Source organism: Chiloscyllium plagiosum, unplaced genomic scaffold (assembly GCF_037043375.1).
Source record: "Chiloscyllium plagiosum isolate Xiang-an unplaced genomic scaffold, Cpla_swu_hap1 HiC_scaffold_2, whole genome shotgun sequence".
NCBI lineage: Eukaryota > Metazoa > Chordata > Chondrichthyes > Orectolobiformes > Hemiscylliidae > Chiloscyllium > Chiloscyllium plagiosum.
Genome location: NW_028270140.1, coordinates 118,495,117 through 118,519,993, shown reverse-complemented (window position 1 = coordinate 118,519,993; position 24,877 = coordinate 118,495,117). Strand labels below are relative to the sequence as shown.

Genomic DNA, 24,877 nt, shown 5'->3' with positions numbered 1-24,877 from the left:
TTTCCTCCGGGTGCTCCGGTTTCCTCCCACAGTCACAAAGATGTGCGGGTCAGGTGAATTGGCCACGCTAAAATTGCCCGTAGTGTTAGGTTAAAGGGGTAAATGTAGGGGTATGGGTGGGTTGCGCTTTGGCGGGTCAGTGTGGACTTGTTGGGCCGAAGGGCCTGTTTCCACACTGTAAGTAATCTAATCTAATCTAGAATTGTGAAGCACAAGTGGCAAAGTCAGGCAACATTGAACTCTGTAGAGGCAAACAACGCAGAGTCCAGTTAGAGTTTAGCTTAAACGCTGGGTGCAGTTTTTACTTGTAATTTCCAATGTGGTGAGGAGGAGGAGCTGATCGCTCTGACCAAGAGCCAAACCTCAGTGGAGCACACGTTATCAAGGCGGGGTGCGTGGACACTGTGCGTAACCGTGATACCCTGTTAGTCCGTAATAGAACGACAGAGCTTGAATATTAGCAGTGGCTGGGAGGGTAAAGAGTCCCACTGGTAGAGAGCACACCGGGCTAGAGGTAGGTTTCTGGGCCTATCGGGAGTGTTGGGTCAGTGGAGGTGGCTGGGAGGGTAGAGGAGTCCTGGTAGAGAGCACACCTTATTGAGCCAGCATTCCCAGCCAACTGGTAATTACCAACTAGTAGTGGGGGTCAGGAAGGTAGAGAAATCCCACCAGTAGAGAGCACACCTTCCTAGGAGGCTGCTACGGCAGTCTGGGACAGTATTATTGGTCGGGGTTAGAGAAGTCTCCACTGGTTAGGAACACTTTACTGTTGGTGTATCTGGGGATACACAATCTGCTAAATGGCAGATCAAAGTTTTAAGGAGGATATTGCAGGTTCCCTTATTGAGATGTACAAGGCAGACAGACAAGGATTGACAGAGAAAATGAAGAAAAGTGGTTAGTATCTATCCCAGACATTAGCACAACAGAGAGACTGGATAGATAAGCAGAAACGGAATAACGCCAAAAAGATAGGGGTAATGTTAGCACCAATTAGCAGGCCGAATTAAACAATTGAGTGCTTTCACGAGTGGATGGAAAACAGATCAGGAACAAGGTAAAGAGCTGGAGGACAGAATACAAGAGTTGGAGCAGGAACTGAGAAGGGTGCACAAAAATTCAGACATGGATTTGCTTCCTTCTTATGAGGCCATCCAGTAGGGACCAACTGCTCCCTCTGTTGGACAAACCGTGCAAGAGTATAACTTAGCGCTAGTTACTGGAGGAGGAACAGACTTACAACCCAAAGCAAATTATAAACCCTTCACCCCAGGGGAGAAGCAGCAGATTATGGCCTCCCTGGGTAAATTACAGCCCCGGAATGCAAACACCAGGTGTTGGCCAGAGCTGGGTAGTGTATGGGTAGGGCACCAACTACACCTAAGGAACATATACCAGCTGTTCCAGGCAGCTTGCCCAGTGGACAAGTGGAGGCAGGTAACTGGTGGACATGATGCCACAGCAGCCCGAGACTTTAGGGGAGGATGGTGGACACATGTCGTTGCCCTTACAGCTGAGATAGATGCCTAGCAGGCCCACTTCACCGATTTTAAAGAAAAAATCCAGATGGTGCTCGGAAATGCTCCCACGAACTGGAGCAAGATCATGACTACTAAGCAACTTAAAGGGGAAGGAGCCTCTGATTATGGGGAATGATTATTTAGGGTCTATCAGGAATGCTCAAGGCAAGTGAACCCAGACCAGGGGGACAAGGCATTCATCCAAGCTGTTTGAGATGGGCTCCCTAGCATACACCAAACCATCATGAAAATGGAAGTAATAATGTCCCAGGATTATGATGATCTCATTGAGTGGGCTAGCATGATGCAAGAGGCAGAAGCTCCTGCAATAAAGGCAAGACCTGACAAAGCAGCCTACCAGAATGTAGGCGAGACCAGAATAAAACTATCCTGCCACAACAGTGGCTGGCAGGGACAATTTTCTAGAGAATGTAGGGTCCCACAAGCAGAGAATAGATCAGGGAACAATGTAAAATACTGCAGCCACTACAAAAGAATAGGACACATAGAAGCAGTGTGCTGGGAAAAGTATGGGCACCCCCAAACACCACCCGGAACACCGCAGAACCGCGGGAGTCCCAAGGTCAGTAGAGCTGACAACCAGCTGCCCCATTGGTGAGGGTAAGGGAGAGAGGCACATTTACGTGCCCGCAGCAATAGGAGGAAGGAAATGTGAAATGCTAGTAGACACAGGAGTGGCTGTATCTATCACAAACGTGCCCTTACCCCACACAAATAAAATGATTCACTTAACTGGAATAGGAAGGGATAAAACATCAGCTTACCAAAGCGAAACTACCCTCGCAGAAATAAACAATATATATCCCATGAAATTCTATGTATGCCAAAATAATGAGGGCACAATAATGGGCAATGACCTCATGAGAGAATATAATGTTCTAATCAATTGTGCGAAAGGGAAATTGATTTGGCCCAGACAGGACGGTCGAAGGACCGAGATTGGGAAACTTACGTCACCTTGAAGCTATTAAAGTGGCTCCAGCCACCAGTAGGGACTGGAACCTCGAAAAGGGGGGCTTTGGAGCCAACTACGCCCCCGCCCGGAGCATGGGCAAAAACAAAGTTAGATACAGGTCTAGTTAACAGAGACCCGATAAAGGTTCCCGGACCAGAGCATAAGCCCCACCGGCAATACCCAATAAAACCCGAAGCAGAAAAAGCAGTTGTGGAGATAGTGAAAGGACTAGTGAAACAAGGAATCCTGAAAAAAAACACAAGTACAACTAACCCCGCAATGTGGACAGTAATAAAGCCTGATGGGAACTACAGGCTCACCATTGATTGTCACCCCCAAATTGCATCCCATTGTGCTGACCCCTCCAACATTTTAAACGGCTTGGCCCCCAAACACAAGATCTTTACTGTTTTAGACATAGCCAACGGGTTCTGGTCTCACCTATTACACCCTGAATCCCAGAATAAATTTGCTTTTACAGTAAGGAACAGGCAGTACACGTGGACTTGCCTGCCACAAGGGTTCCACAACAGCCCCACTGTTTTTCACAGGGTGATGAGCAAAATTTTGAAGAGAGTAGGTTTACCAGAGGGTAGCACTGCCCTCCAATATGCAGATGATATCCTAATTGCCTCAGAGTCCGGGTCAGGACACCAGGAAGCTTTATGTCTAGTACTACAGGAATTGGCAACCGCAGGATTAAAATTTAGCCCCACTAAGGCACAAATTGGCAAAACCCAAGTCTTATACATGGGGCACCTTTTATCCCATGGACTCAAAGAAATGCCCAACGACCGCAAGAAGGCACTCCAACTGATGCCACGACCTACTATTGTCAGGGGAGTCAGAAAGATCAACTACAGTCAGAGCTTTATACTCGAGTTGGCAAAATTGGCTGAACTGATCCAGAGATTAATTAAAGGGGGAGGCACGGTGGCTCAGTGGTTAGCACTGCCACCTCACAGCACCAGGCACCCACGTTCGATTCCAAACTCGGGTGATTGTCTGTGTGGAGTTTGCACATACTCCCAGTGTCTGCATGGGTTTCCTTCGGGTGCTCCGGTTTCCTCCCACAGTCCAAAGATGCACAGATCAGGTGAATTGGCCATGATAAATTGCCTGTAGTGTTAGGTGCATGAGTCGGAGGGAAATGGGACTGGGTGGGTTACTCTTCGGAGGGTTGATGTGGACCTGTTGGGCCGAAGGGCCTGTTTCCACACTGTAGGGAATCTAACCTAATCTAACCTAAAGGAGGCAAGCCCACCTTGGAACCTGTAACCTGGGGGCCAGAACAGGAGAAGGCATACAGTCAGCTTAAAATCCGACTCATATCGGCCCCTGGGTTAGGGCTGCCAGATCCCAACAAAGATTTTCACATCCACTATAATAATGAAGGAGAAGTTTACTCCGCAGTGGTCACCCAAGACCACAGTAGCAGGAGAAGCTCATAGGGTATTACTCAACTAGGGCCAGTAGAAAGTGAGGACTGCAGATGCTGGAGATCAGAGCTGAAGAATGTGTTGCTGGAAAAGCGCAGCAGGTCAGGCAGCATCCAAGGAACAGGAGAATCGATGTTTTGGGCATAAGTACGAAGAAGCCTGAAGAAGTGTTTATGCCCGAAACGTTGATTCTCCTGTTCCTTGGATGCTGCCTGACCTGCTGCGCTTTTCCAGCAACACATTTTTCAGCTAGGGCCAGTAGAAACCGGGTTGCCCAGATGCATAGCACCTCCTGATGAAGGGCCTTTCCTGCTCCTTAGATGCTGCCTGACCTGCCATGCTCTTCCCGCACTACTCTAATCTTGACTCTAATCTCTAGCATCTGCAGTACCGCACTCTCGTTAGGGTTAGTGAGCCCATAGTAATGACAGGGAATGTCATCTTCCACACTAAACACACCCCAGTAGAGATGCTAAACACAAGGAAACTGAGGGCCGTCTCCAATATGCAAAGGGCTAAGTGGGAGACAATTTTTTTACCCCTAAGTCAGTCCGTAGTAATTCTAGACACAGGGGAACCACACAACTGTGGGGATATAGATGGGGATGATGATGGGGGAGAGTAAAAGATACCCTCCTAGACACAGCCAAGGAGACCCTCTTCGTGGATGGGTCACAAAAATATGTAGCAGTGTCGCCACAAACAGGATGGGCTGTGATAAATGATTAAGTTAGAAATAGTTATGTCTGGAAGGATTGGTGGAAATCAGTCTGCACAGGTAGCAGCACTGGAACTAGCTAAAGGAAGAACCGTGAACGTATATACCGACAGTCAATATGCCTTCGGTGTAGTCCACGGCTACATGGTGGCATGGGGTGGTAGAGGGTTCACCACTGCAGGGGGAGCTCCTTTCAGACACCAATTAAGAATTCAGGCACTATTTCGTACCAGTGAACAGCCAAAAGAGGCTGCAGTAATAAAAATAAAAGCCCATCAAAAGGAGCCAACAAAAGACAGGCCAGGTTGGTGACAATTCAAAGGACACCAGGCAGCGGATTGAACAGCTCAAAAAGCCCTGGAACAAGAAGCCATTAACAAAACGGCAAATAGCCCATTTAAAACCAGGTAATTAACCATTTTGTTTCACAGGACAGGGATGGGGATGCGTTTATGCCCTGGTTCCCAAAAATGACTCATGCATCCAGACACAGTGCACTTATCAGCATTGTACAGTCACCAGGGAACAGTTTATCTGCACCTGCAGTGAGCAGGCATGCTTAAATATGACGCGGGCAGACAATTCATATGTGGTCAGTGCAATGGCACCCTTGTCAGGGGACATACCCATTTGACACAGCTTGGGGGGGGGGGGGGGGGGCACCTAGGGGATCGGGGAGACATGGGTGGACAGACAGATGGAAGATCAGGACAATGTATGTTACCGAGCAGCAAAGGGATTTGTTTTTCTACTTAAAGCAACTTACACGACAAAACCCCAGACCTCCAAAACCTGTTCGCGGTAGGGACAATTGCACCCCTTACTGTACCATGCCCCAGCAGGGGACATGTCCGGAGAAGTATAGTGGCCCGCTCCATCAGCTAGGAGTTCCGTGTTGACTGGCAGATCCCTACCATGTTGGGGTCATCATTGGGATATGGATTCTTGGGGTCTCTATCTTTGGGAAATGCACAGCAGGGGTTGTTAAAAAAAAACAAAATTACCTTGTATGTGGCTTGACAATCTTAGGCAATAATACCTCAAAAGCTCTGGAAGCAATTAACACAGAGTTGGCTGAACTCAGACTCTACACACAGCAGACACATTAGGCGGTAGATTATCAATTAGCACGGCAAGGGGGAGTTTGTACAATTATTGATGACATTTGTATCACCCACATTATTGATACCTCTTATGACATTACAGAAGCCATCAAGAATATCCATGACCAGCTAGATGATTTTCAACAGGGAGCCACAATCATAGACATCTGGCTAAATTGGTTGATAGGTAAATCTTGGGGACCCTATCTGGCACATGGGATAGTTCTCCTCATTGTACTCGTGCTGGCATGCTATGTGGGCCTTGGGCATTTAAAGCTCTGCTGTGAGGCACTACTGACGATAACCGTGCCAGCAGCGAGTGTCACCATGGAAGAGCTCCCAAGAAACTGGCATGTCACAGTACCCCTTGGAAGGAGGAGCCCCTAGAGATGACCTACTTCTGCACGTAAATTGGGTAGTCTGCGGGAGTTCTCCAAAGTCACCTCCTTGACTGCAAAGGGGGGAGTGACATGGGAGGTGGCATGGGGCAGGGTGACATTCGGCACACGGACTCACAAGATGGCTGCTGAGCCATAGGTTGGCCACTTGACACATAAGATGGCCGCCGGACCACTATATGGAGACAGACAGCAGAGCAAACACAGATACTGACTGGAGCAACCAGAATGCCAGCACAATGCACTCACAACCTAGTTGATTAGGTTAAGGCAGGTGAGGGAGAGAATACAAATGAGTAACGTATACTGCCCGCTGAAGTGTCTGGATACAGCCAACACCTTTGATAGAAATGCTAACAGCTTGATACAAATCCAATACAAAGTGCTAATAGCCAGGACTGCAGTAATCATCCTCAGGAAGAGCGATTAACGCCCATTACTACAGCAATGGACTTGCACATAGACACTGAAATTGACAAAGTCTGCACTGAAACTGACAATGACTGTACCGAAACTATCAACAATTCTGCAATGCTGACAATAAACAAACTATGTTACAAAGACAATAACCTCATCACTGACCTATTATATTACAAAATGTATAAAAGTGGCTTGACATGTGCTCCAGGTTGAGTGAGGACACCCAGCTGACCACTGTGCTGTTGGTGTCTTTCTCTCCCCAGAGCTCCGGTATTTCCTTGGATAATGAACTCTGTTGTTGAACCCCGACTCTGATTCCGAGGATGGTGATTTTCCCCACAACAAAGCTGTAATAGGTCAGGAGCTGAGTGGTCCTGGAGTAATCCAAACTGAGAGCAGGTTATTGTAAGTAAGTGCCACTTGATAGCACCATCAACAATGGTAGCTGGAAGAACAGGCAGGAATGTGGCTTAAAAGAGAAGGCAGAAGCTGTTCCAATCAAGAAAAAAAGGACAGTTCAAAGAATAGAACTGATGTTAGAATTCTAGTATATTTTCATTGTGATAAAACAGGACATGTAAAAGCAAAGTCGAAAAGTGTGGCACTGGAAAAGTACAGCTGGTCAGGTAGCATCCGAGGAGCAGGACAGCTAATGTTTTGGGTATAAGCCTTTCATTAGAAATGTTGGGGGCGGGGGGGAGCTGAGAATGGAGGGAGCTGAGAGAGAAATAGGAGGGGGGTGTGTGGCTGGGGGAAAGGTAGCTTGGATGGCGATAGGTAGATTCAGGTGGGGTGATGTTGATAGGTCAGAGCGGAGGGTGGAGTGGATAGGTGGGAAGGAAGATGGACAGGTAGGGCTCCTCTACATTGGGGAGACAGGACACCAACTTGCTGAACGTTTCAGAGAACATCTCTAGGACACATACCAAACAGCCCCACTGCCCTGTGGCTGACCATTTCAACTCCCTTCCCACTCCGCCAAGGACATGCAAGTCCTAGGCCTCCTCCACTGCCAAATCCTAGCCACCCAACACATGGAGGAAGAACACCACATCTTCCACCTTGGTACCCTCCAACCACATGGCATCAACTTCAATTTCACCAGTTTCCTCATCTCCACTCCCCACACCTCATCCCAGATACAACCCTCCAATTTGGCACCACCCTCTTTAACTGTCTTACCTATCCATCTTCCTTTCCACCTATCCACTCCACCCTCCTGTGTGACCTAGCACCATCACCCCACACCTTCATGTACCTATTACATTCCCAACTACCTTCCCCGCAGCCCCTCACTCCTCCTATTTATCTCGCAGCCAGGTTTGAGGCTGAGAAGACAATGGTCTTCATGCTGATACAGGAATTTGACCCATACTCTGGACATCATTCTGTATCACAAACCAGCTTCCAGCCAACTAAGTTGATCATTTCTTTATCATGTGGCTGTGGCTGGCATCTGTAATGGTGGGCACCTCAGTAGGAGGCCAAGAGATATTTTAGCTTTGCCTAATCACTGATATGTTAAGCTTCCCCACTATTGAGAATAGGGATATTTGTTTATTTGCTCACCACCATGGATAATTAGATGTGACAGTACCTCGGGGCTGCAATCTGACCCATCGATTGTGGCATCACTTAGTTTTGTCTGCTGCATGCTGTTTTTGCTATTTGGAATTAAAGTAGCTTCACCAGGTGACATCTCATATTTAGGTATGTTAATCACACTCTTCATTGAACCAATGCTGTTCTCCTGTCTTGGTAGTAATAGTAGAGTGGGCTATATTCAGGGCCATAAGATTACTGACTTTGAACAATTACAATTCTGCTGAGGCCCATAGCACTTTATGAATGTCCAGCTTTGAGATGGTATATCAGTTTGTAATCTATCCCATTTAGCATGGGAATAGACCTCACAAAACAACGCGGTGCAGCTTTGGTGTGAAGATGAAGTCTCCACAAGGACTGTGCAGTAGTCTCCCCATCCAATACTGTTATAGACAGATGTAGCTGTGATAGGTAGATTGGTGAGGATGAGATCAAGTACATTTTCCCCTCTTGTTGTCTACCTCAGGCCCAGTCTAGCATGTTAGTCTAAAAGACAGCTGTTTAAGAAATGTTATTACTAATTTCTGCCAGAGTGTTGTACGGGAAGCGAGATGAAGCAATGACCTTTCCTTAGGAACAAGATCATTTGGTCCCTCAAGAATGCTCTGCCATTCATTGCATTACATCTGATGTGTGGCTCAACATCCATATATCAGTTTTTACTCCATAACCCTTGATATCATTACCCTGAAACAATCTATCAATTTCACTCTTGAAAGCTTCAACTGTCCCGGTGTCCATAGCTTTCTGAGAGAGAAATTAAGTTGCATATTGTATTGTGATGTCTGGTGACATTCTCACATTTCCTCCTTATGCTTTCAAACTTCTCTGCAGTTTTTGACAAGATTAACCAAAGCATCCAGGTTCATTGGCTCTTCTCCATTAACCAGCTCAGCAGGGCAGAGCTCAACTGGTTCCACTTTTACTTGCGCAACCAGAAGGATTTCAGAAATGGCTTCATTTCCCACTTCCACATTGTTATTTCTGGAATTCCTGAAAGATATATCTTTGACCCAAATTATTCCTCATCTACAAATCTGTTCTTGGCAACATTTAGCTGCGAATAGGTGGTCAGTTTACACATATACACTGACAATTCACAGCTCTATTGCTTATCCAACACCTGGTCTTGGAGGAGTTGCAAGTAAAAAACTTTGAGAAGACATAATAATATTCAAAGCTTTAGGCCAAGTGTTGTAAAGTGGGACTAACAAACACTTAGAACAGTTTTCTGTCAGTGCAGGCTCAATGGGCTGAAGGGCCTCTTCTGTACTGTTTGAATCTATGATGTCTTCAGCACCTACCACAAACATCATATCATTACCCTGTACTGCACTCTCTCCCTGACCACAAATTGACCTTTCAACCTCGTACCCTTTCCTGCGCACTGATCAGCTAGCTCTACTTCCACAAAATTGCCTGTCATCAATCCTCTGCTGCTAAAGTCTTTTTCAATGGCTTTGTCATCTTCAATCTCAACTATTCCAATGCCATCTTGGCCAGCCTTCTATAATCCACCCATCAAAGAGTTACAAGTCATTGAAAACTGTTCATATTGTATCCTGTATCAATTCTAATAAGCCATTACCCTCTATGCTTAATTTCCTGCAATGGCTCAAGGTTAAGATTCTTATCCTGTTCAAATCTCTTTATGGTGTCTCCTCCTGGTCTGTGCAATCTTCTCCAGATCTATGACAATCGGTCTTCCTCCAACTCTCTCTTTTTCATTCATTCAGTCTGATCGAACTTCTTAAAATTAACGAATTTGTCTAAGAACTTTACTATCTCTAAGGATTTCACACATTGGACAGAACAGGATCAGATACAAGGCAAATCATCCACCAATTGCCCTACAATTTGCTTTAACCTTACAATGTGTGGGAGTATTCCCAATTTTACATCACAGCTCACAAAGCTGGTTAATATGAAAAACCTATTTAATTCCAAAAACATGTTGTGAGTCACAGGAGGGCTTTCTTTGCTGTATCAAAAAAATTGGTTCTGACCTCCCTGTAGTTTCCTGTGTCAGACAGCATACAACTAGTTTAATCAATCTGACTAGTTTAGAAATTATTTCCAAATTGAAAGAACCACACTGCCAATATTGTCCCAACCTGCTGTAGTCAACTGATTTTTTTTTATGAAGAACACTCTAGGTTTACTCATCCCCAAATATTTATGGCACATTGCTTCACTCAATCACTAATCCAGAGGTTTTATTTTCCTGGTTGGTATCACCTTGAGTTTATCCCAAAGTGTATTTTGCACATTACTATGTGTCAAATTAACTTCCATTAATTCTACAGCTTCTGCAAAATTACTGCTATATATATTACACCAGCCATATGATTGAAATACGTATGCCAAAGGGAAGTAGGGATGAGTAATGCTCCATGGATACATTTCGAACAAAAAATAAAGCATATGGTGGTACAGACTCAGGGAGCTGAAAGGCCTCTTCTGTACAGTATGATCCTATGACACAAATATGGAATTACACTGTCTGATACTTTACAGAATTCGAAGCAGATAATAAAACACAACTTTCCACTTTCATCCTGGTTAAAACAGAACTGTATTGTACTCCTCAGTCAGGACGAGTGTAAATGTGCCATATTAATGTTAATTCTTTTCATCCTCTTTATCATTTGTTCATGTGTGGGAATTGTTAAGATGTGCAATTTAGCATATTTAAACTAATGAGATTAAAGTATGACCAAAACATTCTCACCAGCATACACGTCCTTTGAATTGGTAAAATGTATCATTCAAGTTAATACTCTTCCTATATTTACTTATATATTCATATGTAAAATTTAACATTTTTCCCATTTATAAGGTCATTTAAATTCTAATTCTTTTCTGGCCCTATAACTTCCACTTCAATCTATAATTAAGTTATTATCCAATTAATTGAGCAGTTATAAGAATTGAAACAGATTTGCAGTCATCAGGTTAAAAATAAATGCAGCAAAATGAAAAATGAAAAACAAAGATCAGGTACTTACTCTTTCAAAAATTCAACGAGGCAATGCATCCCATTCTGTAATGCTAAGTCTATGGGCATCACTCCTTCCTCATTGGGCACAATGGTAGCTTGGATACCACCAGATTGGCACAGTAAAAACTGAGAGAATTTATAAAGACCTAGTCTCACTGAAACATGTAGCAGGGTTTCCTTGTAGCATATCTCTAAAATTAAAAAAAAGAAAATCAGGGTAAAGTTTTATTTCATTTGTTTGGAAGGTATTTCATTAAAAAAAACATTCATCTTCTTGGCGACTACTGCCCTTAAACAATTGTTACAGGTAAGATTAACTGTTTTCTTCAGGTTTACAGTGAGTTTTGACTGTAGAAAATAAAAAGACTGCTCCTGAACTGGGGTAAAACTGAACAGTTGTCTTTTTCTTAACTTGTTCCCAACTCCCAAGTTATTCAAAACCAGAAATTACTAGATCAGATCTGGCAACATTTGTGTACAAAGGAATGTCAAGGTTCACAATTCTGTCAACATTACAAACTTTTAACCCCTGTCCCTTGACCAGCCTGACATTTCAATGCCCCTGTAGCACTTCTCATGATCTGCGATTCTGCTCCTTTTATGATTCTAATTTCTGGGTGGGATGCTCTTTGGAGGGGATGGTGTGGAATCAATGGGATGACTGGCCTGTTTCCACACTGGAGGGTTTCTATGAGATTATGATGAAATATCTAAGATCCTCGAATGTGAAATGAAATTGTCATGAAGACAAATGAGTTTAGAAGTCTCATTTGGTTCGAATTCCAGAAGAGCTGCTGTCTAATCAACATTTTTCCCTTAGAGGACATCAACAAGGGAAATTCTATTAATTTAGAATGAAAACCTTCGAAAGAAAAAGACAAACACATTGAGCTTACCCCGAGTCAGATTATAAATTAAGAATTAAATACACCTGAAATATCAGAATCTATCTTATACTTTTACAGGTGCCAACTGGTCTGCTGAATGTTTCCAAAATTTTCAGTTCTTATTTCAAATTTGCAGCATTTGTCATTTTCTTTTGCTATCAGACTTTTGCTGAGAACTAAACAATGCTATACCAGAACAATATGCCTTTACACACTATTCTTAAACTTTCACAAGGTCAGAAACTCTTTTATCAGTTTAGCAGTGTGAGGACCGTGTCTTTTTTATTTTATATTTTTTAAAGGTTACTGAAATGAGAAAATGCTGTTTTGAAGCCAGTGTTTCAAAGGGTGATTGTAAAGTTTTGAAAATCAAGTAACCTCACACCAATGGTAAGTATTGTGCACAATTGTTTGAACAAGCAGTAATTGGAGTGTAATTTGCTGATGATTTGGAGCTGAGAGGGTTTACTGATGCAGCTTTTGCTGGCTACAAAAGTTAATTGGTCTATGGGCTAGTGACCAGTTATCAGTTTTAACTGATATGTCTGAGACCTTTACAAATAAACTGGCCACCTTGTGTCTCTTTACCAACCAGAGGAAGCATACCAGAGGAAGAAATGTACTGGCCAGCAGAAGAGTTATAAGGATCATCTCAACAACTGCATTTGGGAACAAAGATTACTGAACTGTCTTTACAGTTTTTCCCCTCTGTCCATAGCCTATTTTACTCTGTGTATGTCTGTCTGTATGTGTTCAAGGCAGAGTTCATAAGGGCATTAGAGTTTTAATTAACAGTATTATATACTAATGGTTTATAACTGTGCCTGAAGCTAAGTCTAATTAGATGTGAGTCTAATTACTTGTAATAAATAGTGATCCTTGTTAAGTACAGAAACCTGGTCCATGTTTTCTATCAATCTGGTCTGAAAATCATGTAAATTGAAGAACTTTGAGTACTTTATAAAAGCTTTTGCTTTTGTGATGACACTGTCAATAGCAGGGCTTGATTTCCAGTATGCTACCCCAGTGAGTCATAACAGCAGCATTTAGATACTCACTTGTGTTACCACAGCCTCCAGGGTTATCAACTAAGAGTTGGAAAATGGGCTTTGTGTAGTCAGACCTTTGTTGACTGATACAGACAAAATGGGCTAATGGCTTCTTGCTGCTGTAAATGTCTGACCATTTTGCCTGAAGATATTATAGCAAATGGCATGCATACATCTTTTCTAAAGGGGACCTGTCAGAGCGGCACATGAAAGTAATCATTATTTTTGCACCATTTAAAGCCTTTGGGAAGAATCATTTAGGGAAGCAAAAGAGCTGCTTTATTACTGCATCACTTGAGGATGAATCCAAGTGTTAAGCCATCATGGCAGGCCAACAACAATTACAGGTTTAGATGCAGCCAATATGATTGCTACCATCAGCAAAACACACCAAACCAACAAACTTTGTAACAGGTGCTGTTAGTTGCACCAAGCCTGTCCAGTTTTTCTTGATCTATAAAGCAAGTGGCATCAAGGGATACTGAGCACAAACATGCAGTAAATCTGGTTCTAAAGGCCAAGCCAAAGCCAGACAGCAATACACAGGCGACTAGCAAGGTACAATACCGTAACATTGTCAGTAAGGAGAAAGTGTTAAAAGCATACACAAACATGTCAATGAAGTACAAAGACAACCAAGTGAAAGGCAAACTTCAAAAAATGACCAAGGTTTCCTTATTATTAATCTCTTACATGGCATTGATGGTACTGGCAATCAAGAAATTTACAAAGATTAATATTATAGATCCTGAAAGACAGGACAACACATACCAAAAGCTAAAATTAACAAGGGAGCTCATGCTGTCATATTAGCACAATAATTCAAATAAATGTGAAGTGTTGCATTTTAGGAAAACAAATCTTAGCAGGACTTACACATTTAATGGTAAGGTCCTAGGAAGTGTTGCTGAACAAAGAGACCTTGGAGTGTAGGTTCATAACTCCTTGAAAGTGGAGTTGCAGATAGATAGGGTAGTGAAGAAGGCGTTAGGTATGCTTTCCTTTATCGGTCAGAGTATTGAGTAGAGGAGTTGGGAGGTCATGTTGCAGCTGTACAGGACATTGGTTAGGCCACTGTTGGAATATTGTGTGCAATTCTGGTCTTCCTCTTATCAGAAAGATGTTGTGAAACTTTAAAGGGTTCAGAAAAGATTTACAAGGATGTTGCCAGGGTTGGAGGATTTGAGATATAGGGAGTGGCTGAACAGGCTGGGGCTGTTTTCCCTGGAGCGTCAGAGGCTGAGGGGTGACCTTATAGGGGTTTACAAAATTATGAGGGGCATGAATAGGATAAATAGACAAAGTCTTTTCCCTGGGGTGGGGGAGTCCAGAACTAGAGAGCATAGGTTTAGGGTGAGAGGGGAAAGATATAAAAGAGACCTAAGGGGCAACTTTTTCAAGCAGAGGGTGGTACGTGTATGGAATGAGTTACCAGAGGAAGTGGTGGAGGCTTGTACAATTGCAATATTTATAAGGCATTTGGATGGGTATATGAATAGGAAGGGTTTGGAAGGATTTGGGCCAATGCTGGCACCACACAAATGCCAGGCAATGGCAACCTTGACTAAGAGAATCTAATGAGAATCTAATAACGCCTCATCTTCCGGCTAGGAACCCTCCAACCACAAGGGATGAACTCGGATTTCACCAGTTTCCTCATTTCCCCTGCCCCCACCCTGTCTCAGTCAAATCCATCAAATTCAGCACCGCCTTCCTAACCTGAGATCTTCTTCCCGACCTCTCCGCCCCCAACCCAGTCTGACCTATCACCCTCACCTTGACCTCTTTCCACCTATCACATTTCCGACGCCCCTCCCCCAAGTCCCTCCTCCCTACCTTTTATCTTAGCCTGCTGGACAAACTTTCCTCATTCCTGAAGAAGGGCTTATGCCCGAAACGTCGATTCTCCTGTTCCCTGGATGCTGCCTGACCTGCTGCGCTTTTCCAGCAACACATCTCCGGCTAAGAGAATCTAATCACAGTCCCTTAATATGCAATGGTGTTACCATTACTCAATCCTCCACTATTCTGGGGGCTACCATTGACCAGAAACTGACCTGGACTCGCCTTATAAATAGTGGCAATAAGAGCAGGTCAAAGACTAGAAATAATTCATTTCCTGACTCCCCAAAGCCTGTTCACCATCAACAAGGTACAGGTCAGAAGTGTGATGGAATACTCGCAACTTGTTTGGATGAGTGCAACTCTAACAGCTACTCAAGATGCTTGACACAATCCAAGATACAGCAGCCCATTTAATTAACGCCACATCCATAAACATCCACCCCTTCCCAGGTAGCAGCAGCATATACTCTCTACAACAACATACACTGCAGAAGTTCGCCAAACATCCTTAGACAGCAACTAGCAGGCCAAGTGCAGCAGATACATCAGAACACCAGCACCGGCATCTGCAAGTTCCCCTCCAATCCACTCCATCCTGACTTGTGAGTATATATATATATATATATACATACACACACATACATTCCTTCACCATCACTGAATCAAAATCTTAGAATTCCTTCCTTCAAGGTACTGCAAGTCTATCAACAGCACACAGAAGGCAGCTCACTACAACCTTTTCAAAGACAACAAAGGGTGGAAATAAAAAAAACATGTATCCTGTCCATGCTACACCAGAGTTTGACATGTCAGCTTGCTTATGAACCTATGTACAGGCCAGCAGTAAATCAGGATATTCAGTGACTTGTGAATACATGTTAGATATGGCAAATGTATTGACCTCAGTAACAAAGGTAGCCCTTACATCCTCATGACAGAAGTAGCAACAGACCTATTCATAGCGCACGTGGAAGATTAAACATTGCGATGGATCACTTCTTGAAACTTACCATTCAACAATTTAGAAACCCAAAGGGTCTGTACCACAGTATGTGTGCTAAGAGTGTAAGGATCGTATACTCTATCTTGCCTCAGATCACTTGAAGCATGACATTCTATAGGAAACATGCTCCTCTATAAAAAATTAATAACTGAAAACTAGACATGACATTTATGCCTGAGGATTATCATGCTTGTGAATAGTAAAGTTGTTATAAATGTGTGTTGATTTTTTCAATACTACAATAGCCTATTTTCTTACTTTACAAAAGATAATGCAAGCATTGCCACATCAGGTAAAACACCTTGTTGCAGCAAACCCACATCATACCTTTTTTTTTGAGAGCTAATTTGTGTCTTCTCCTGTGAAGGTATACACAAAATGTTTGTTCAACACTGACATTTTCTCACGCCCCAAGGTGTATTTCTCCAAATAACAAGCACATATTTACTTTGGCTACTTGCCCCTCTGTATTTAATTACAAAAGCAGTTAGTCTAACTTTATACGCACACTTATTCATTTTCAATTTCCTTCCTCTTTTGATCAGCTTTTTGGTCACCCTTTGTTGGTTTCAAAAACTCTTGCGATTTCAGGTGTAACACAATTCTTCACAAGACTTTTGTTTTAAAAAAATCTAATGTATTCTATAACTTCCCTCATAAAAGATCTTTCTTCCTAATGCATAACTTGGAAAAGGATTACTGTGCATTCCAAACGTGCAGAGTGGCATTATATAAACTAAAGATTTAACAGTTTAATTACCTTTTCCTGCCCACTTTCCAAGCAGATTCCAAGATGGTGGTAATTCCAAGTGCTCAATGGCAGCTGTCATATTTTCATCTAAAGACTGTGCAGCCTCTCTGGTGAGGCCAAATTGTTCAAGCAGAGTCAGGTGGCTCGTGCAATCCACCATCCCGGCACTTTCAACGAGAACCTGAGTTAGTTTAGATGCTACATCCTCAATGTATTTTATCTTGCTGCACCCAAGGATAGATACTGATTTTGCCTCTGTGAGCATACAGGCAGAAACTGTAACATCTTCTGAAGTATCATGACCTACAACAAAATCCATGAATAAAAATGAACACAAAAATATGACAAAACACAATGCAATATTAAATATAATATAATATTAAATATAAATAACATTACAAATAATATAATATAAATAACTTTATACATGTATTGGCTTTGGCTCATTTACTTCTGAGCCAGAAATTGTGAATTCATTCACAATTCTTTGTAGAGGTTATGTTTTTTCTTACCAGGCTATTTCAGAGGCAAGTTAAGAGTCAATCACGTTGTAGGTTTGGAATCTTAATGAGATCAGACAGGATAAAAATGGTAGCTTTGCTTTCCTAATATGTGACATTACTGAACTAGCTTTGCTTCAATAAAAATTAAAGGTAGCACAGTGGCTCAGTGGTTAGCACTGCTGCCTCACAGCACCAAAGTCCTGGGCTCAATTCCATCCTCGGATGACTGTCAGTGTGGAGTCTGCACATTATCCTTATGTTTGCGTGGGTTTCCTGCCACAGTCCAAAAATGTACAGGTTAGGTGGATTGACCATGCTAAAATATCCAAGGGTGTACAGGCTATGTGGGTTAGCCATGGGATATGTGGGGTTACAGGGATAAAGAAGGATTGGGTCTGGATGGGATACTCTTCAGAGTGTCAGTATGGATTTGATGGGCTGAATGGCATGCTTCTACACTGTAGGGATTCTTTAACAGCATTAGATCCTCTAAGAAAATCAATATTAATTAACCAAATATGTTTTAACTTTAACTCAGTATTTTCATAGCTAAAAATCACACACCAGGTTATAGTCCAACAGGTTTACTTGGAAGCACTAGCTTTCGGAGCACTGCTCCTTCATCAGGTGGTTGTGGAGTATAAGATCGGAAGACACAGAATTTATAGCAAAGGTTTACAGTGTGATCTAACTGAAATTATGTATTAAACAAGACTTGGATTGTTTGTTAAGTCTCTCATCTTTTAGAATGAACATATTGGTTTCAGTTCTTTCATATGTAAATTGCAGAATTGTTTTAAAGTTACATTCTCAAGTGAACTTTAACAATTGATGTTATGTCGGCCCAGATAATACATTTAAGGTTGAGGAGCCCTGTGCGAGACTGTCTACCACGATGTTCAGACTGATTCTAATCTAAAAAATGATTTACAGATTCTTACATGGATCCACGCAGTTTTTGAGCAAAATAAAATGTAATTCTGCAAGTACAAATTCACCCCACAAACATGTGTGTGTGTGTGTGTGGGGGGGGGCGGGGGGGGGGGGGGGGGGGGGGGGGGGTTGTACGTCTGTGTGGTGTGTATGTGTCTATATCTGTGTGTATGTGTGTAGTGCAGTGGGGTCAGCTGTAGTGTGACATGGACCCAAGGTCCCGGTTGAGGCCATCCCCATGGGGACTGAATTTGGCTATCAGCCTCTGCTCGGGCACTTTGCATTGTTGCCTGTCCCGAAGTCCGCCTTGGAGGACAATCACCCAAAGGTCCAAGATCGAATGTCCATGACCGCTGAAATGTTCTCCGACTGGGAGGGAACACTCCTGTCTGTTGATTGTTGTGCAGTGTCCATTCATCCATTGCTGTAACCTTTGCTCGGTCTTGCCAATGTACCATGCCTCAGGTCATCCTTGCCTGCAGCGTATGAGGTAGACAACGTTGGCTGAGTCACATGAGTACCTGCCACATACACGGTGGGAGGTGCCCCATGCGTAATGGTGGTATCTGTGTTGACAATCTGACAGGTCTTACAGCGTCTACCATGACAAGGTTGTATGGTGTTGTTCTGAAAGCCGGATAGTTTGCTACGAACAATGATCTGTTTGAAATTTGGTGATTGTTTAAAGGCAAGGAGTGGAGGGGTGGGCAAGGTCTTGCCGAGGTGCTCATCCTCATCGATAATGCTCTGCAGGCTGCGAAGAACATGGCGTAGGTTTTCAGCTCCTGGGAAGAACTGGACAACAAAGGGTACCCTATTGGTTGCAGTTCGTGTCTGTCTCCTGAGGAGGTCATTACGGTTTCTCACTGTGGCACTTTGGAACTGGCAGTTGATAAGTTGAGCATCATACTCCATTCTTATAAGGGTATCCTTGAGTACTTCAGGTGCCTCCCCCACTCACACATCCACATGCACACACACACACACACACGTTTGTGGGGTGAATTTGTACTTGCAGAATTACATTTCATTTTGCTCAAAAACTACATGAATTCATGTAAGATTCTGTAAATCCCTTTTTTAGATTAGAATCAGTCTGAACATCGTGGCAGACAGTCTCACACAGGGCACCTCACACCTTAAATGTATTATCTGGGCCAACATGACACCAATTGTTAAAGTTCACTTGAGAATGTAACTTTAAAACAAGTCTGCAATTTACATATGAAAGAACTGAAACCAATATGTTCATTCTAAAAGATAAGAGACTTAACAAACAATCCAGGTCTTGCTTAATACATAATTTCAGTTACATCACACTGTAAACCTTTGCTATAAATTCTGTGTCTTCCGATCTTATACTCCACAACCACCTGATGAAGGAGCAGTGCTCCGAAAGTTAGTGCTTCCAAATAAACCTGTTGGACTATAACCTGATGTTGTATGATTTTTAACTTTGTACACCCCAGTCCAACACTGGCATCTCCAATTGATGACTAGTATTTTCATGGTTACCATACCAAGCTTTATATTCCAGATTTAATTAATCATTTAAATTCAAATTCCAAGTTATGGTGGAATGGTAGAACTTAATCCCACAATAGTTCAGACTTTTGGATTACGAGCTCAATGACATAACCACAATGCCTTTAGACAATCTAAATCTTGATTTTAAATATTTCATCCTTGTATTCAAATCCTTCCATGGCTGGTGCCACCCTTTGTCTGCAATCCTCCAGCCACACACCCTTCAAGATATCTGCTGGCTTTCTAAAATCTCTGATTTAATCATTCCTGCAATTGTGCCCATGTCTTCAGTTGGCTAGGTCCTAAACTCTGGAGTTCCCTCCCTATGTCTCTCCACCTCAGTTTTTTCCTTTAAGACACTGATTAAAACCTACTTCTTTAACAGGATGTTGGGTCATTTGATCTAAATATCGTCTTATCTGACTTGCGGTCAGATGTTATTTTATCTTGTGACGTACCTGGGAACATTCTGACATGTTAAAGGTTCTGTATAAGTTGTTATTTTCCTACAAATGTAACTACATTTCTCTGATAGACTAAATTCTCACTCATATTACTTCCTACGCGAAAGTCACGTAGAGTTTGATAAAAGAGAACCTGAAGGTATCAGTTTCAGAATACAAAGGAACACAATTTATTTTCACTACCTATATGTGCATCCAAATCAAATATATTTTTTAAAAGTATTAGTGTGTATTTTTCACCACATTGAATAAAGTATCCAACTCTGCATGCTTACCTGGAACAACTGACTGCAGTATTTTAGCATTAAGTCTCTGTGCCACAGTTACATGATTCTGGCGTGAACCCTCATATACAAAGTACCATTCGGCGCCCTCAGATACGGGACAGGTTGCTTCAAACACTGCTACCAAAGATTGTTGACCCTATAAAAAAGAAAACAGTTCATACATTGTGGGCAGCTAATTTAGAATATTTAAAAGGATTAAGTCTTAGACACACATCACTTAATTTATACTGGCTGCAAAACCTTACACAATGAATCAATTTAGTGCTGAAGTAAAATGCTAGTGATGTTGTTCTTTCATAAAAAATAATGGAAAATATCGAATAGGTCTGAGATCATTATTGGAACTATGAGGAGTGAAAGAGCATATCTCAAACAGAGAGGTCATGAACTCACCTTTTACAGTGAGGGAGATTTAACTAAAATGAAACTAGACAGTAAGCTGCTGAGTCAAATCACCAAAGTGAAAAAAGGAAGGAAAGTTGGAACGAAAAGGAAGAGGTAATTTCAGGTGTCCAGTTAACACCATGCAAGTGGGAAAGAAACAGAATTTCATAAAATCCTTTTCTCTCTAAAGATAAAATAGACAATTTGTGTCAGCAGTCTTAAAGTTAATTAGATTTTTTAGATTACATTAGATTACATTACAGTGTGGAAACAGGCCCTTCGGCCCAACAAGTCCACACCGACCCGCCGAAGCGAAACCCACCCATACCCCTACATTTACCCCTTACCTAACACTACGGGCAATTTTAGCATGGCCAATTCACCTGACCCTGCACATCTTTTGGACTGTGGGAGGAAACCGGAGCACCCGGAGGAAACCCACGCAGACACGGGGAGAACGTGCAAACTCCACACAGTCAGTCGCCTGAGGCGGGAATTGAACCCGGGTCTCAGGCGCTGTGAGGCAGCAGTGCTAACCACTGTGCCACCGTGCCGCCCACAATCTAGCAACTGAACCAGAGACACAGAATATCAGACAAGGTTCTCAATCCTGCATGCACCAGTGAATTCTGCTAAAAACTAGATATCCAGCAATAATAAGTTAGATACGACTGTGTTTAACAAATCTTTACCTCTTCCTTTGACAGCACAAGGAAAAAAAGGAAAATAATTTGCATGTATATAGCATCTGTAGGATCATATGAAATTTGCAATCTCCCGCCCCCTCTGTGTAGATAATACAAATTAACTGGACATCAAAGAAGGTGATAGGCTACAAAAGATTTGGGATATCATTCTTGAAATATGTTCTCTTCAATTTTGGGCACAGATCAAACTCAACGAAGACAACAGAAGCGTAAACATAGCAAATCAGAAAATTGAGACTTTATACTTCAGGTAAAAGAAAGTAGTTGATTTTCCTGCTCCTTGGATGCTGCCTGACCTGCTGTGCAACACACTCCATCAACACACTCTCAACTCTAAACTCCAGCATCTGCAGACCTCACTGAATCCTAAAAGAAAGTAGTGTGTACCATGAATGGAGTTTTCTCATTTTCAGTTAGTGTCCTGTCAAGTGAAAATCACCTTGTCTGCCATGGTCTGGACTGAGTGTGCTCACATAATCTTCCACTCTTCACCTCCTTAATTATGCAACCAGGTTCTTCAGCTCTCCTCCCTTGGAATTGCACCATAATGCTTGCCAATACCAAAATCCTCCAGGGATCATGCTGCTTGCACCATACTTAAAGCCCAGATGACACCACTTCAGATTCTGCAAACCAATAATTGACCCTGACATGGAGTCCTGCACTGTTATCCTTGAGGAAACTGCCCAAAAAGGTGAGTCAGCTTTCAAATATACATACAGGGACTTGAAGGTGGTGAGTGGGAAGGTGAATCACATCACCACACATAATCGGCCTGGACACAGGTAGTGGAGCAGGTCAGTGAGTTAAATGGTATGCCCATCAAACCTGAAAGAAGGACAATGGTCATTTCTGCTCTACACTGCAATTTTCTCTCTACTACCTCTCACTCATAGAGTCAGCACTCACTCTAACTGTGATGTTGCACATGCCTCTCATCGAGATATATGGATTACAGTCTCATTATTGCATGCATCATGTTAACTCAATGCTTCTTACCTACCTCATCCTTCTAAACTACAATATTTTCCTGTCCTCTATGCCTCTTACTTACTCACTAGGGGCACAATGCCATCTCTCCGCTCCCCATCATCTCCAATCCATCCCTTTGTTTCACTGCATCAAAAATTGGTCCACAATGCCAAGTAGGCTAAAACCAACAGGATGTGGTTGGGTGGTGACAGAAAGCCAGCTCTTAACTCCTTTTAGCCAGAGAAAAGTACGTGAGATTGGGAAACCTCAAGAATAAAGAAACTTTGTGTTGCTGTCCCTGTACCCCTAATGATCTTTCAGCCTTCCCCTCCTCCCCATTTGTGCTGAGTCCCTAGATATAACTATTAACTCCCCAGAGTCCATGGTTTCCCAAACTGCTATCCCCTTGTTATCCGTAAATATTATCCATAGAGAGACCAGAGTGACTCCAATCTGCTCCCTTCAGGAAATTCCAGTTCCCTTTTTATTGTTTCTCAGATCCCACCTTTCTATCTAGCATGTGATCATTGTCTCAGCCATACAGTGCAATGAACTCCATTCCCAGACATTAGCTTCTCAGTTTCCCCAGGACGATCTGGACTGCCAACAATAAGCCCTGATCATTATTAAGCAAACCCCAGGATTAATGATGGCCCACCTGACCAGAGTGACTTCACAGGACAGACCTGACTGAGCACAATCTAGCCCCCAGACTGTTATTTCTACAGTACCTATAATCCCCAGATTTGTTTCATTTATCTGGAGTATTGCATGTGTCCATTGCCCTACACACCAACTGCAAGGACCAGATCCCTAGTTTCTGGTTGGATCAAGCATCTGACTGGCATGGCCAACGTACTGGACAGGAATCCAATGGACTCACTGACTGACTGTAATGGAACCTTCGAATGACCAAAGTCCTTCCTGGTACCATTAAGGTCTGCTCCTGTTTGACTTTGACACATGGCCACTTGCTTGAAGATATACAGTGTGTTTGCTGCATAAATGACTGCCACATACTGCAAGTGTGACTCTGTTGCAATCAATACCATACCATGACATCTCCACCTCCTCACCAATCAGTGCTCCCCATTGTCTGCCTCTCTGTCTGCGCGAAAAATTAATGCAAGATCCAGAGAATAGCAGCTTCCAAGTGAGTGCAGAGTGAGCAACAGAAAAGCAAGCAACAGCCATATGGGGTGCATTCATGTACCCAAACAACCTGACAGAAGCATGCAAGTCATACTGTCCCTGAGCTCCAAATACAAGTGCTGAAGGACTGAAGTAATGTGAAAGTTGATAGTCATGATGATGTGGTGAAGCTGGTGGTTTGCCGATGCCAACTTGCATAGATGAAGGGTTGAGGAAAATGTTAAAGGATGAAGCATGGAGGGACATTGTGCTGAAGACATAATTGGATGATGACCGGTACAAATAATTGGCAGGTTGAAGTTGCTGTGTACCCACGCTGACATTCACATTGGGAATCTGCACCAACTAATTTCTTAAGGAACAGAATTGGAAATGGTGTGAAAATGAGGGATCATCTGTTAATAATGAGATGTAAATTCAAAGAAATAATGAGATGTAAATTCAAAGAATAGGAGCATAGAACTTAGAAGCAGTCTTATCTTCAATAAAATCATGGCTGAACCATTTGTAGACTCAACTTCTGCTTGCTCCCCAGAATCCTTGAAACCCTTGATTGTTAAAATCTAATTCAGCCATCAATAAACTTTATGATGTAGCCTCCACTGCTCTCCAGGCATAGACCTACAACCCTCTAAGAGAAAACAAATTCTCCTCATTACCATCTTAAAAGGGAAATTTCTTATTCTTCAACTCCATCCTCTATTTCTAGTCTCCTCCTGAGAGGAATGATTTGTCCAGCATCCACCTTATCAAGTCCTCTCGGGCCCTTAAATATTTCAAGAAGATCAGCACACATCCTTCTAAACGCCAATGTGCATGGGCCCAAAATGTTCAAACTTTCCTTGTAAATAAGCCCTTCAACACTGGAACAAGTTGAGACCACAACTATACACAGTACTCCAGACATGATCTCCTCAATGTCCTGGACAGGTGCAGGAAAGTTCTCCAACCTTTAGATTCTGTTGTCATTGGAATAAATGCCAACATGCCATTTACCCTCTCAATCACTTGCTATAGCTTTGTGATACACATATAGAGACATCCAGAACTGCCTCTTTTCTAAATTGCTCTGGGATATGGGATAAACCAAAATTTATTGCCCATTCTCAATTGCTCTGGAAAAGTCAGAGATGAGCTGCCTTCTTGAACTGCTGCAGTCCTTGGGGTGTATAGACACACATATAATTGTTAGCAGGGAAGTTCTAGTATTCTGACCCAGTAACAGTGAAGGAG

The 24,877-nt window shown here is 42.7% G+C and overlaps 1 protein-coding gene across 4 annotated transcripts in view; it reads right to left on the bottom strand.

The window, feature by feature from the left end:
* The window catches only part of arhgef28a (Rho guanine nucleotide exchange factor 28a), a 468,925-nt gene that overhangs the window by 343,492 nt on the left and 100,556 nt on the right, over positions 1 to 24,877 (bottom strand). For all 4 annotated transcript variants that reach the window (XM_043707577.2, XM_088000126.1, XM_088000117.1 and 1 more), the window contains exons 3-5: positions 20,418 to 20,565; positions 16,725 to 17,018; positions 11,188 to 11,371 (exon numbers count right to left, since the gene is read on the bottom strand). In XM_043707577.2, the coding sequence (XP_043563512.2) occupies positions 11,188 to 11,371; positions 16,725 to 17,018; positions 20,418 to 20,565 (626 nt within the window). The remainder of the gene's footprint in view (positions 1 to 11,187; positions 11,372 to 16,724; positions 17,019 to 20,417; positions 20,566 to 24,877) is intronic.